This window comes from Camelina sativa, chromosome 5, assembly GCF_000633955.1.
Source record: "Camelina sativa cultivar DH55 chromosome 5, Cs, whole genome shotgun sequence".
Taxonomy (NCBI): Eukaryota; Viridiplantae; Streptophyta; class Magnoliopsida; order Brassicales; family Brassicaceae; genus Camelina; species Camelina sativa.
In genome coordinates this window covers 31,538,248-31,551,964 of record NC_025689.1, presented here as the reverse complement: position 1 = coordinate 31,551,964, position 13,717 = coordinate 31,538,248, and the positions used below count along the sequence as shown (strand labels likewise).

The following is a 13,717-nucleotide window of genomic DNA, read 5'->3' as shown; positions in this document are numbered from 1 at the left end:
CATTTCCGGTTAACAAACTGAAGGCATAGCTCCAGACTCTTGATCTGATTTTGGTTATGGTACTTCAAAATATATAGATGTTATGTTCTTAAGAAGATGCAAACGTTGTTATATTTTTAAGAACACACAAATATATATTTGTGTTGTAAAATATTCTAAAATCAGCCAAAGTATACTAATAGAATCTCAAAGAATCACACATTTGTTTTAAAAAAAAAAACTCTAAAAGATGACCAAATCTTGTAAAAACTCACTCAATTCTTTTGGAATTCTAAAATATTAAAATCTTATCAAATCATTTAAAATACAACTTCAATACTCCTCTAAATAAAAATGATTAGGAAAAAAACACTGACAAAAAGTAAATATTAGGAAAAACCTAGAATTATAAATTTTACTAGATAAGGACCCGCCCGTTGTGCGAGTTTAAAGTTTTGTAAATAAAATTAAATTTAACAAAAATATATTAAAATTTGTTGTATGTTATTTATAAGTTTTATTTTTATTATAATATACTGATCTATATATATTTACAAATCTTTTATGTATGTTACCATTAAAAACGTATTTTTTTACACCTATATAATGTATATTACAAATATATTTTTTACCACCACCGAGAAAATGTCTATATGAACACATTAAACCAACTATTATATTTTTTTTACTTTCACTTTTGCACAGTTTTTTTAATTACTAAAACATTTCGAATAAAAATAGTGTATAACCAACTATGGAGAGAACCTCGGCTCCGCCCTCCTCCCTCATGGAGAGAACCTTGCGTCCAACCTCCTCCACCATGATGAAAACCTTGGCTCCACCTTCCTCTCTTGGGGAGATAACCTTGCGTCCTACTTCCTCCACCATAGAGAGAACCTCGGCTCTGCCCTCCTCATGTGTGGAAAAAACATGTTCACGTCTTTTAGCTAACTCAAAATGGCTTGCTCCGACCACCAATGATACTAAAGACCATTTTCTAACGTCACAAACTCTTTTAATAGTAACTAATGTTAAATTATCTAATGTATTCGGGGAAGTGTCTTTGACACACCATAATGTAGCTTTTGCCCGACTGCCACATTGCTTAGTGAGACCTATGTCCACGGGCCCACTTTCCTTAGTGGTCCCTGGCTCATATTTCTTAATGGGCCTCACGTATACTCTTAGCTCACCCATATCCGACGGCCGGTTTGTTACGTCCGAGAGGCTTTAAATACTTGTTTACAGACCCTACAAATCACCATATGATATTTTTTTGTGTTTTGTCCTCACTCGCATATTTCCGACAATCAGTTCCCGAAAGATCATCCATACTGAAACTACTCCAGCTCAAGCACGCTTCGCAAACCAGGGTGTCACAATCTCCGAACTCCTATGGATCTATTAACAACAATTTATGTTTTTTTAATTTATCTATCTATGTTTGTTGTACGATTTTGTTTGATTAGCCTATTTTGTCTAACCATTAGGTTGATGAGCTTCTACTCCTTATCTACCTTTGGGATTGAATGAATGGTAACAATTATGTTTGCACAAAAAGGGTATATGACCAACCAATCAAGGCTGAGAAATTAGAAAAAAATTCAGTTGACATAAATATAGAAATAATAGAAAATTATAAGCACAATAATATATGAATCCCTAATAATTCAAAAGTGAAAATATAAATTAAATAAAACAATCTAAAAATACTATATTAAATTTTAAAATACAGTATAAGAAAAAGAGACACATATATTAATCTTCTTTTGGGTCAACATATTTATCTTACCTTTACATTAAAAAAGTTTTACCAATAAAACAAAGTTGAAAATAATATTTTTGAGTAAATTATTTTGTTAGATGGAAAATATGAGATGATCTATGTTTAATTGTTTATATAGAAGTGAGTATTTACAAAATTTAGAATTAATAATTAACTTTATATTTTCCTTAATCCCATTTCTATTTTTTATAGAATTAATAACTTAAAATTAGAAATAAGTAAATAATATTATAATTTCAAATTTATGAAATATATATATATACATATAACCTCCGTATAATTATTTTTATAATTTTTTGATAATTATCTTTTGACATTATTAATATTTTTTAAAACAAAATATTTTGTTTTTTATTGTAATCTCAAATTCTTCGTATTAAATATTAACTTTTACACATGTTAAAATCTCAGATAATNAATTATAAGCACAATAATATATGAATCCCTAATAATTCAAAAGTGAAAATATAAATTAAATAAAACAATCTAAAAATACTATATTAAATTTTAAAATACAGTATAAGAAAAAGAGACACATATATTAATCTTCTTTTGGGTCAACATATTTATCTTACCTTTACATTAAAAAAGTTTTACCAATAAAACAAAGTTGAAAATAATATTTTTGAGTAAATTATTTTGTTAGATGGAAAATATGAGATGATCTATGTTTAATTGTTTATATAGAAGTGAGTATTTACAAAATTTAGAATTAATAATTAACTTTATATTTTCCTTAATCCCATTTCTATTTTTTATAGAATTAATAACTTAAAATTAGAAATAAGTAAATAATATTATAATTTCAAATTTATGAAATATATATATATACATATAACCTCCGTATAATTATTTTTATAATTTTTTGATAATTATCTTTTGACATTATTAATATTTTTTAAAACAAAATATTTTGTTTTTTATTGTAATCTCAAATTCTTCGTATTAAATATTAACTTTTACACATGTTAAAATCTCAGATAATTTTTTGATAATTATCTTTTTACATTATTAATATTTTTTAAAACAAAATATTTTGTTTTTTATTGTAATCTCAAATCTTTCATATTAAATATTAATTTTTACACATGTCAAAATTTTGTTAATTGCTAATTTTCAAAACTCAACTTTATATAATAAGATAATGCATTTTTTAATTAAAAAAAAGGAACATGTAAGCCTTTTTCTTATCCCTTGATTAGTTGATATTATTGGTTATTTTTAATTGCGTGATTTATGAAACAACATCTCCGATTCTGAGGGCGTGGGGGTCAAGCACAAGACACCTATATAATAAAAGCCCACATTTCCCAAAAAAACCCTATCATTTCTACAGATTCACAATGGGTCGCAGATCAAGCTTCGGTGGTAAATCTTCATATTCACTACGTTTTTTTGTGTGTGCTGTTTTATACAATTTCGCTTCATTTTGATAAGAATCTTAGCCCCTTGTGTTTAAATTTACCTCTCTCTTTTGCATTTGATTGAACTGAGCTTTTTAATCTAGCTTAAAAAACAGAGAGTCAAAGAAAACGGATCTTTTTTTTTTCTATCAGAAGAAGAAGAACCAATCAAAGAAAATTTTTCATCATATGCTTTCCTCAAATCGTTCTATTTCATCTTAAGTAATTCATAACCCTAATTTCTTCGTAACCCTAATTCCTGTTGAATCCTAATAGCTAGTTATTTGTCTTAATTAATTCGATTACCCTTGTTATTGCAGGACGTAGATCGTATTCAACTGGAAAAAAATGGTCTAAGTGGTCATCTAAGAAGTTGTCTCCTAAGCCTAGTACAAAAACACTTGCTCAGTCACATTGATGAAAACCAAAAAATTATATATTATGATCTCTAATGTTTACTCTCTGTGCAGTTAAAACTGAAGATGAGAAAGCACCTCCTCCTGAAAAAGTGAACTCTGGAGGCTTTGGGTCATCATCCATTGCTGATGGTATAGTCTTTAATTAATTAAATAAAAGTAAATTATCTTGTGCATTTGATCTATTTGTTTTCCGTTTAGTTGATTTCTTGGGGGAAACTAGGTTTTCATTGGGGGATTGGAAATGCGATGGGACACAGATTTTTTGAAGCCATTTTTGGTCCTCGTACCGTTAGACAAGAAATAGTATTACCAGCTGAAAAAGTTAAAGAAGTTGCTACTGTTTCTGCCGAAGATGATAACGAAAAACTCAAGGTCTATTCTGAAACATGTGGCATCAGCTACAATGCATTTCAAGACGTAAGACTCACAAAACCCATCATTATAATCTTTTTTTTATGGAGTCTTTCTTAATTAATTGTTGGATCATTTACAAAATTCTTTGTTTAATGTATTTTATTTCTTGATGATATTGCAGTGTTTGAATGTTGAAGGGAATAATCTAAGAAAATGCCACTTCTTCATGGATTCGCTGTTCGAGTGCAGGAGGAATTCGAGTTCCTTCAACTTCTAAGTTCGTCTTTCTTTATGAGTGTTTTTTTTCGAATAAAACATGAACCAAGAAACAACACTCTTATTTGGTTTATGATGTTTGCTAGCTTTTTCTTGGATGATTAATCTCCAAGTCTATGAATTATATCGTATGTTTCGGATTTAAAATAAAGTCTTTATTTTGTGCCTTGACACGAAATTTTTCATTGGTTTCAATGATCCAACCAGAAAACAAATATTTTCAGATTTATCCTAGAAGTCCAGTGAAAATATTACTCGGAAATATGGTATTTATGAGTGGTTTTGGGCTTCGGCTAGAGTAGAAAAAATCAGTAAACCAAAATTAGGTCGTGACTTTTACGTGGGCCTGTTTTGATACGGCACATATTGATTGGATTTCGGCCATAACGCATTCATAGTTATATAAATTAATTTTTAACTATCAGCTTAAAAGACAAAAGAATCGTATATAATTAAAACAGAGAGATAGGTAGGTACATTCGTGAAATTTCATCTATATCTATATTTGTTAAATTACAAGTTACAACTGATTTATTACACTAAAAATTCGAAAGTCATGAATAGAGAAACTAACAATATAATATTGTTAATAAATAAAATTACAAAATCAATTAGGAAAAATCCAAAAAAAATAGAGAAGAAGCAGTCACCACTAGAAAATGAATAATTCGTGAAATTTCGATATTACATCTGTTTTAGTAATATGTTGAGCATTATGTTTGTGTGAGCTTTTGTTAGAAAATATGTTTTGAGACTTCTCTTTATGTGTGTGTGCGCGTGACATATATGCTTATGTAAGGAACTGTGTTCTAAAATCTAAACGATGTGTTTGTGCGTAAAAATTATGTAGAATTATGATTTTGATGTTTTGTATTTTCTTGTGATTATGTACTTGCAATGTTTTGTTTGCGATTTTGATGCTTGTAATTTATTCTGTGTTATTATAATTTTGGTGTTTTGTTTTGTCATTTGTGTTTTGTTGGTATTAGTGATAATTTGATGATGTTTTTTGCTAATAATATTTTCAAGAAACAAATTCCCGTTGCAAATAATAGAAGTATTAAAAATGATAGAGAGAAGATAAGACTAAGGGTTGATATTCCTCTAAATCTTAGATGAATTGCTATGTTTTATTTTATTTAGTGTCCCCTAATTTTCGAACTTCATCAAGTTCTTGAACATACACGTCAATCACTTACTTTGGTTGAGAGCTGATCCATCTTCGAACGGCACTTTGATGGAATGTATTTGCCAGTGAAACTCAACGACTCATATAGGAATAAAAGAAACCATCATTATAAAGTACGAGAAAATGATTTTTCACATCAATTTTTTTTTTTTTTTTTTTGAACTAAAAATTTTTCACATCAATATAATATGAAATTAACAGAGAAAACAAATCTTATTTATATTAACATTTTTACAGCAGTTTTGGTAAAGAAGGTTTGGAGTTAGGATATATTTATATCTCATGCCATTATAATTAAGACAGTTTAAATAAAATAAAGATAAATTTTGAAATAAGCAAAAATCAGGTATGGAAATACATGTTTTCCTAAAATATCTGAACAAAATTAATTTCAATTTTTCTTTTTAATTACAAATTTAAATCTATATACATACACTGGGTATGGAATTTTAAAATGGTAAGATCGATTATTAAATTGATAAACAATTGAAAATTCTTGATAATAAAGAAATGTAGTTAATTATGATACTTACATACTTCAGGTTTAAAAAACAATAATTGTCTCGTGGTACAACACGGGGTAAATCCTAGAATGAGACCTATGATGATTTACATGTTGACAATTTTTAAAAATATTCAATTCTAGATCGATAATATATTATTATGGACGGGGTCAAATGGGGAGATAGATTTTGGTCAACTGGTAAATATAAATATATAAATATATATATATATATATATATAAAGTTAACTTTGCTCACTTCTCCTTCCTCCACATCAGCATCCACCTAATCAATTATTGTTTGCATAAAAATTACTATTTTTAATATTCATTCATTGCATATTAATCACTTATAAGTAATAATAGTAAAAATAAAGAAAAAAACGAATTAACTAAAACATAGTGTGAGTTGTTACCTAATTATCATTAAGAGCCAAAGTTAATGATATAAATATCGCTCTTAAATCTTAATTATTTTATTTTCCTCAAATAAGGATATCAGTATAAAATTATTATACTTAGACCATCTCCAATGGTTTTCTCTATTTTTACCTCTAAAATAGAGGAACTCTATAATAGAGGTGACTTTTGCTCCAACGGATACCTCTATTTTTTTCTCTAAAAAAGAATATTCCGTAGAGATTCCTTTTTTATTTTACTGTTAATACCTTTTACTTATAAAAGTTGCAAACTAACCCATTTATTTTAGTATTTGTGAAACTTTCATAAAATTATGATATTATTTAAAATTTTAACATTCATAAATATTACCAAAATATTAAATAATTAGTCTTTGTTGTATATCAAATAATTAGTCTTTGTTGTATTAAATAATTCGATTGGACAAATTTTTAGGGATATTGGGGGATCCGGAAGTAATTTACCAGAATATTAAATAATTAGTCTTTGTTGTATTAAAAATAATGTTATGGCATGAATAAAAACTAAAATATTTAAGTTATTTATATTTAATAAGATTTTATATAAATTTTCTTTTGCAAATAATAGTCTCAAATTTTAAAAATATTTTTCTATACAAAAACCTTTAAAATTTTTTAATACGAAAATCTTAAAAAATTTTAAACCAAAATATTAAAATTAGTCAAATTTAACTTTATAATCAATTATCCTATTAATATACAAATTAAATTATTATTAAAATATTTAAATTATTATTAAACTATTTAAATATAGATTTAAATTATTATTAAACTATTGATATATATATTTTATTTATTTTGATCATAAATATAAAAGTGTTAAAAGTTCAAGGACCAATTTATAAATAAAAAAGTTCAACTCTATTATAGAGGAAAAAATAGAGTTCCTCTATATATAGAGGAAAAAATAGAGATCTCTATTATAGAGGTAGAAATAGAGTTGGGTTGAAGTGGATTTTACTTTAAAATAGAGTTAAAAAGCAAATATAGAGGTGGGTTGGAGATGCCCTTATGTTTGTTTCTCTTTTTTTATGCTACTAGGTAATATCCGGCGCATATGTGTAGGTTGTTGTATTACATATGTTAAAATTATGAGAATTTTCATAGAATTTTTTTAATAAAGTTTTTAAAAATGATATTTCTAATGTTTGTATTGCAAAAAATGTATTTTTGAAATTCTTATTAAAAATACATATATAACAAACAAATTTCCTAAATGTCAATAATACACTTTATTTATTCAAATCATAAAAATTTACTATGATATTCAAAATACCTAAAACATTTAATAATTAAATTGCAAAATCATTTTTGCTGAGTTTATGGGGGTTATAAGGTCACACGTAACACTGAACAGAGCTTCTGATGAAAGTCACAACTACAATTAAGAGCTTACGTAGTTGTACTTTTCACTCTCATAATGTTTCAGTTGTACTTTCTGTCGTTTCTCTGCTACTCTTTGAATCTACTAGGTAATATCCCGCGCATATGCGTTGGTTGTTGTATTACATATGTTAATTTATTTTAGTTTATTTCATAATCATAAAATTATGAGAATTTTCTGAGAATTTTTTTTTTAATAATTTTTTTTTAAAATGGTATTTCTAATATTGGTATTGAAAAAATGTATTTTTGAAATTCTTATTAAAAATACATAACAATCAAAATTCCTAAATGTCAATAATACACTTTATTTATTCAAATCATAATTACTATGATATTCAAAATTTACCTAAAACATTTAATAATTAAATTGTAAAATTATTTTTGAATTATCAATTAAATATATTGCCTATAAAATCATATGAAATGCAATTAAAAATTCCAAATATTAATTTAATTTTTAATCTCTTTTATATTCACCTTAATTTAAGCTGTATTGCTAGGTTAAATTCTAATGATTTCCTCTTTGTAGTAAGATTTTAGAAATGTGAATATCAGTTTGTTTTTCATATAGAAAATCGTTAAATTACAAATTTTGAATTAAAAAAACACTATAATGATCTTTATATAATTATATTTTGGATCAGAAGAACTAAATATAATGATGAGTATACAAATTCTCAAAAAACAATTGGAGGTAAGAGAGAGTTAAAAAAATTTAATTTAATAATTGATATATCATGGTTTTTAGGTGTTTTTAGCCATGATATAAGTCTTATCTATAGAGTCTTTTGGTGTTTTTAGAGTCTATTTGAGTCTTTATAGGAATTATCATGGATGGGAGCTTAATGGAGCTAAATTGGAGGATTTGGAGCTTAATCAAGCATTGAGGCTGAGTTGCAAAGTTGGGAGACGAAATTTAGAGAGTGCATCGATCGACACACTGATAGCATCGATCAATGCTAGGCCAAAGTCAGAATTGTAAGTTTTCCCACAAGTTTTGAAGATTTACAAATCTGCCCCAAAGTTTTCCATATTTGCATCATTGGTCCCTGGCCGTGTTTAGGAATATAAATAGGATTTTTGGGTCATTGTTTAGACCTAAGCTTTATTTTTCCTGCAATTTTTGAGAGCAAAACCCTGTAAGAGATTTTAGAGAGTTTTTGGAGAGAAGAATCAAGACTCCTTCCAGAGAAGATTCAGAACTCCTTTTCTACTTCTTTTAATCTCTTAATGCAATTTATTCAGAAGATGTTTTGTGTTTCATTGATTATGTCTGAGTAGATCTGCTTGTTAGGTTTAGGATTTCTCATTAGGGATTTCATGGATTATTAGATCTGTTAATTTAGGATTCATTATCTTTCTTGTTCTTCATCATAGGTTGTTCTTAATACTAGATCTTTAATTAGTCATCTGAATTTAGATCTTAGGATTATTGATTGATATGAGAATATAATTGATTTTCCTGACAAAAACCTTTGGTGAGCAAAATTACTTTTTGCAAAGAGATTTTGAATTAGTGATTTTGTGAACTTATCTAAACTTCATTTTATTGCTGGTTTTTAACTTGAATTTTGCAAAGATGTTTGGATTTTCGGGTTTTAAAACTTAGATAATATTTGCAGTGAGAACTGATTTATTTTACAATTATGTATAGAGTTCAAGAACGATGCTTAATTGTTGAATCCTGCTTGCTTAATTAATTGATCTGATTTTCCATGATTTCCTGAGAATTTCCCTAGGCCTAGCGTTTAATCCTTTCTTTTATTTTCTGTTTAATCTTGCAATTTAAATTAATATTTTAGTTTAGCATAATTAAAAGATTATTAAATCTATTGTGTGAATCTAGAGTCTTTGTGGATTTGATCCCTAAGTACTACAATTGATCTCTTAATTTGAGAGAGTAGCTCAGGGTTAAATTTGAGCATATCAAATTTTAGCGTCGTTGTCGGGGACTCTTTTGATTCACCATTAGATTAAAGTCTTTGATTTTGTCTAAATTTTTATTTTTCTATTTTACTCATACGCTTTTGTTTCTTTTCTCTTTTGTGTTTCAGGTACATGCCTCCTAAGCCTAACACCAAGAAGAAACCTACTGGTCAAGTTGTGAAGCTTACGAACCAAGAGTTAGGATAACTAGAGCGTGACAACAAGAAAACAGCCAAATCAGCAAAGATGGTCAACTTAATCATATTGAGACCAGATGAGGCTAGAGTTTTGAGGAATCAAGAAGGTCATGTGTGCAACGAGCAAGGCCAAAAACTTGATGCTGAAGGACGAGTTATTCACAAAGAACTCGTCGTGGTTGAGGAAGATGCACGTGGCGTCGAGCGACGCAACGATGGCATCGATCGACGCAATCAAGAAGGCATCGACCGATGCAACATTGGCGTCGATCGACGCAATGCCAGAGCCGGTGCGAATGGTGCGGATTTGGATGGTAACGACCAGCAGAACCTTCAGGGCAGACAGGATAACAATGGAGAGCTTGTCAAGACTCTTGCAGACTTCAACAGACCAGACTTGTTCTACGAGAACCGCTCCGCAATTGTCCCTCCTCCATTCCCAAGGAATGACTTTGAGCTGAAGCCTGCCTACTTCGCTCTTGTTGGACAAAGGCCATTCCAGAACCTTCCAAATGAGAAGCCTCTAGACCACATAGAGCACTTTGAGGACATAGTCACAAGCATCAAGGCTAATGGAGTCACAGAGGACTATCTCTACTGCAAGCTCTTCCCCTACTCTCTTGCTGGGGAAGCTTCTCATTGGTTAAGGCAGCTGAAGCCAGGATCTCTGACAACCTGGCATGACATCAAGGTGGCATTCTTGAACTATTTCTATGATGATGCGATGTCTGATGAGCTCAGGATCAAGCTTTCCACCTTTAGACAAGGTCCTACTGAATCTTACAAAGCTGCTTGAGTAAGATTCAAAGCATACCAGAGGGACTGTCCACATCATGGGTTCTCAGAGGTACAGTTGATCAGTATCTTCTTCAGCGGTATTGATTGGAGATATCAGATGGCTTTGGATGCTGCTAGTGATGGGAACTTCAAGACAAGGTACCCAGATGATGCTGAGAAGTTGATAGAAAGGCTAGCATCAAGCAACAGTACCAAGAATGCAGACTTAGAGCGGAAAAGAGCACATGAAGGCAATGATTCAAATCAGTTTGCTACAGTGAATGCTAAGTTGGATACAGTGCATAACCTTCTTGTTGGAAAGAAGTCTGTCCATTTTGCTGAAGATGTTGAGATTTTTGAGCCAAAGCCAGAGACTACAGAAGAAGATGTCAATTTTGTGTATGGAGCTGGATATCAGACACAAAAATTTGGCAACCAGCAGGGCAGCAGACCTTACAATGGGAACTCTTCAAGCTACACTCCTAAGCCGGATTACCAGAAGCAACAACAGAACACCGGCTTTACAAGGACCTATGGTAATTCTTCTTATCAGTCTCCACCCCCACAGACTTCTGAGAGTCGAATGGAGGCCATGCTTGATCAGATTCTTCAAGGACAAGAGCAGTTGACAGTGACATTCAATGGAAAGATTGATAATGTCTACAATGAACTGACTGGGAAGTTTGATGCATTAAATACTTATGTCAAGAAGCTAGAAAGTCAAGTGATTCAGACTGCTGGGTCTGTTAAAAGACAAGAGGAACTTCTTTCTAGAAGAACTGAGAACCCCAAGCATGCTTGTAATGCGATTTTGGTGAAGGAAGGAGACGATGATACGTCACTTGATCCAGCATCGACCGATGCAGCTGCTAAGCATCGATCGACGCAACCCTCCGTGGTCGTAGAAGGGTTGACTTTGCGAGACAGCATCGACCGATGCTAGGCCTGGGCACTAATACCCGTTACCCGTACTCGACCCGTTACTTGGCTCGTACCCGTCCCAAAAAAAAGGATACCCGCAGCTTTAGGGTCGAGTAAAGGATATTATATTTATATTACCCGTGAGTAAGGGACGAGTATAGGGTATTAGTTTAGTTTTCAATACCCGTCCCGTTACTCGGCCCTTTACCCGTTTTGCTACCCGACCCGTAAATACCCGTTAATATTTTGTATTATTATTATTATTATTTATTATTAATTTATAGAGTTAGAGTTAAAACCTAAGTTCAACTTAGCCTAACTGAATTAATATATTATTTTTATTTTCAAAATTCGTAATTTTATAATTTTGGAACTATATATTGCATAAATTTATGAATTTTTTATTTTTTGGATTTCAAAAGATAAAATTATTATTGCGATTATTAACATTTTTTTTATCGGGTACTCGTTTTCCGGGTAATAATAAAGGGTCGGGACGAGTAAAGGGTCAACTATTTTTTACCGGGTACCCATTTCTCCGGGTACCCGTTATTTAAGGGTCGAGTATGAGTAAATTTTTTTTGTTACCCGTTAGGGTCGGGACAAGTAAAGGGTCGGAGAAAATTCAAGGGTACCCGTCCCGTGCCCAGCACTAACCGATGCAACTCTAGCATCGACCGATGCAACGTCGAGACCGAGAAGGGAGTTACAAAAGCTCCGATTCCAGTTGCTGAAAGAGTGTACAAGCCTAAGGTTCCTTTTCCTAAGCCTAGGAGGTCCAAGCAGGAGCTTGAGGAAGCTAGATGCAAGGCTATGATGGACAAGGTGATGATTGAAATGCCTTTGGTTGATGCAGTCAAGTTTTCTCCTGGGATTAAGCGGTATGTTAAGAGAATGGTCACCAATGGTTTGAGTCCTGAGGAAGGAGCACTGCTTACAAAGGATGTCAGCTCAATTCTGTTAAAGCAGCCTCCACAGAGGAAGAAGGATAAGAAGCAGGAGGTGGTTGTCTCTAAGGAAGTAAGTGCAGTGATTCAGAGTAGGATTGCAGAGAAGTTACTAGATCCTGGAAGTTTTGTGTTAGATTGCTCTATCTCCTCAGGAAGGTTTCATCACTCACTTTGCGATCTTGGTTCTAGTATAAACTTGATGCCACATTCTGTTGCTGTGAGACTTGGGATGACAGATTTCAAGCCAACTAAGATATCTCTTATCTTAGCTGATCGATCCAGAAGAATTCCTGAAGGTGTCTTAGAGGATATTCCAATCAAGATTGGAGATTGCATGATTCCCACTGACTTTGTGGTGTTGAAGTATGACCAAGAGCCTAGTGATCCTCTCATCTTAGGACGCTCTTTTTGGCTTCAGCTGGTGCCATCATTGATGTTAAGAAGGGACACATAGCTCTGAATGTAGAAGATTTGGTTATGAACTTTGAGATGGACAAGCTGAGAAGGGTTCCAACTATTGATGGTCAGATATTTTCTGTGGAGGTTGTTTCTGATGACAATCTGATCATTGAGCTTCATGGAGACAGTATTGTTGGGTATGTCAAAGAGATGGAGACTGTTGAGAAAGTGAGTAAAAATCCTGCTAAGCTTGAAGATTGGAGTGGAGATCATCTAATCAGTACTAGAGACCATGATGAGGTTCTGATCCATGACAAGTCGCTGTTAGATGACGTTTTTGTACTGGAAACACGGATTTCAGAGGTTAGTTGCAGAATCGTTGAAGAAACCCGAGTTGCAAGCTCAGCATCGATCGATGCAACGATGGCATCGATCGACACTCCTTCCAGAGACGGCTCGGACTTGTCCACAACCACAGATTCTCGCGTTGGATCCTTAGCTGCAAGTGCTAGACCAGTTGTAAAGCTGAAATCTCATCATTCCACAGCCAAGAACTCACAGGTAAGGCCAAGGTATGCATCTTCTTCACCCAAACCTTCTCCTATCATCAATAAGAATTTCAAAGGTACAAAAACTGTTGTGCAGTTAACCAAGCCGCGAGATTATCGCAGTGTGCTTGTTTCTTCTGTTGATGATTTTCCAGGACTTAAAAGAAAGCCACCCATCCCTCAGTCCCGTCCTGGTCCTGCTCCTCACATCCTTGTCAAACCTCATGCAGCTAAAGCCTACACACCCCCTTGGATGAAGAGGACA

At 31.7% G+C, this 13,717-nt stretch overlaps 1 protein-coding gene across 1 annotated transcript; it reads left to right on the top strand.

Annotated features, from left to right (window-relative positions):
• Positions 3,038-4,371, top strand: LOC104788065. The gene is made up of 5 exons (XM_010513746.2): positions 3,038-3,133; positions 3,489-3,557; positions 3,639-3,716; positions 3,808-4,004; positions 4,123-4,371. Exons 1-5 carry the CDS (start codon positions 3,109-3,111, stop codon positions 4,216-4,218), a joined length of 465 nt encoding a protein of 154 aa, XP_010512048.1. The 5' UTR covers positions 3,038-3,108; the 3' UTR covers positions 4,219-4,371.

Coding starts and splice junctions, on each gene's coding strand:
- LOC104788065 (XM_010513746.2), top strand. CDS start 3,109: ATGGGTCGCAGATCAAGCTTCGGTG. Junction 3,717..3,807: donor GTCATCATCCATTGCTGATG/GTATAGTCTTTA, acceptor GGGGGAAACTAG/GTTTTCATTGGGGGATTGGA. Junction 4,005..4,122: donor GCTACAATGCATTTCAAGAC/GTAAGACTCACA, acceptor ATGATATTGCAG/TGTTTGAATGTTGAAGGGAA.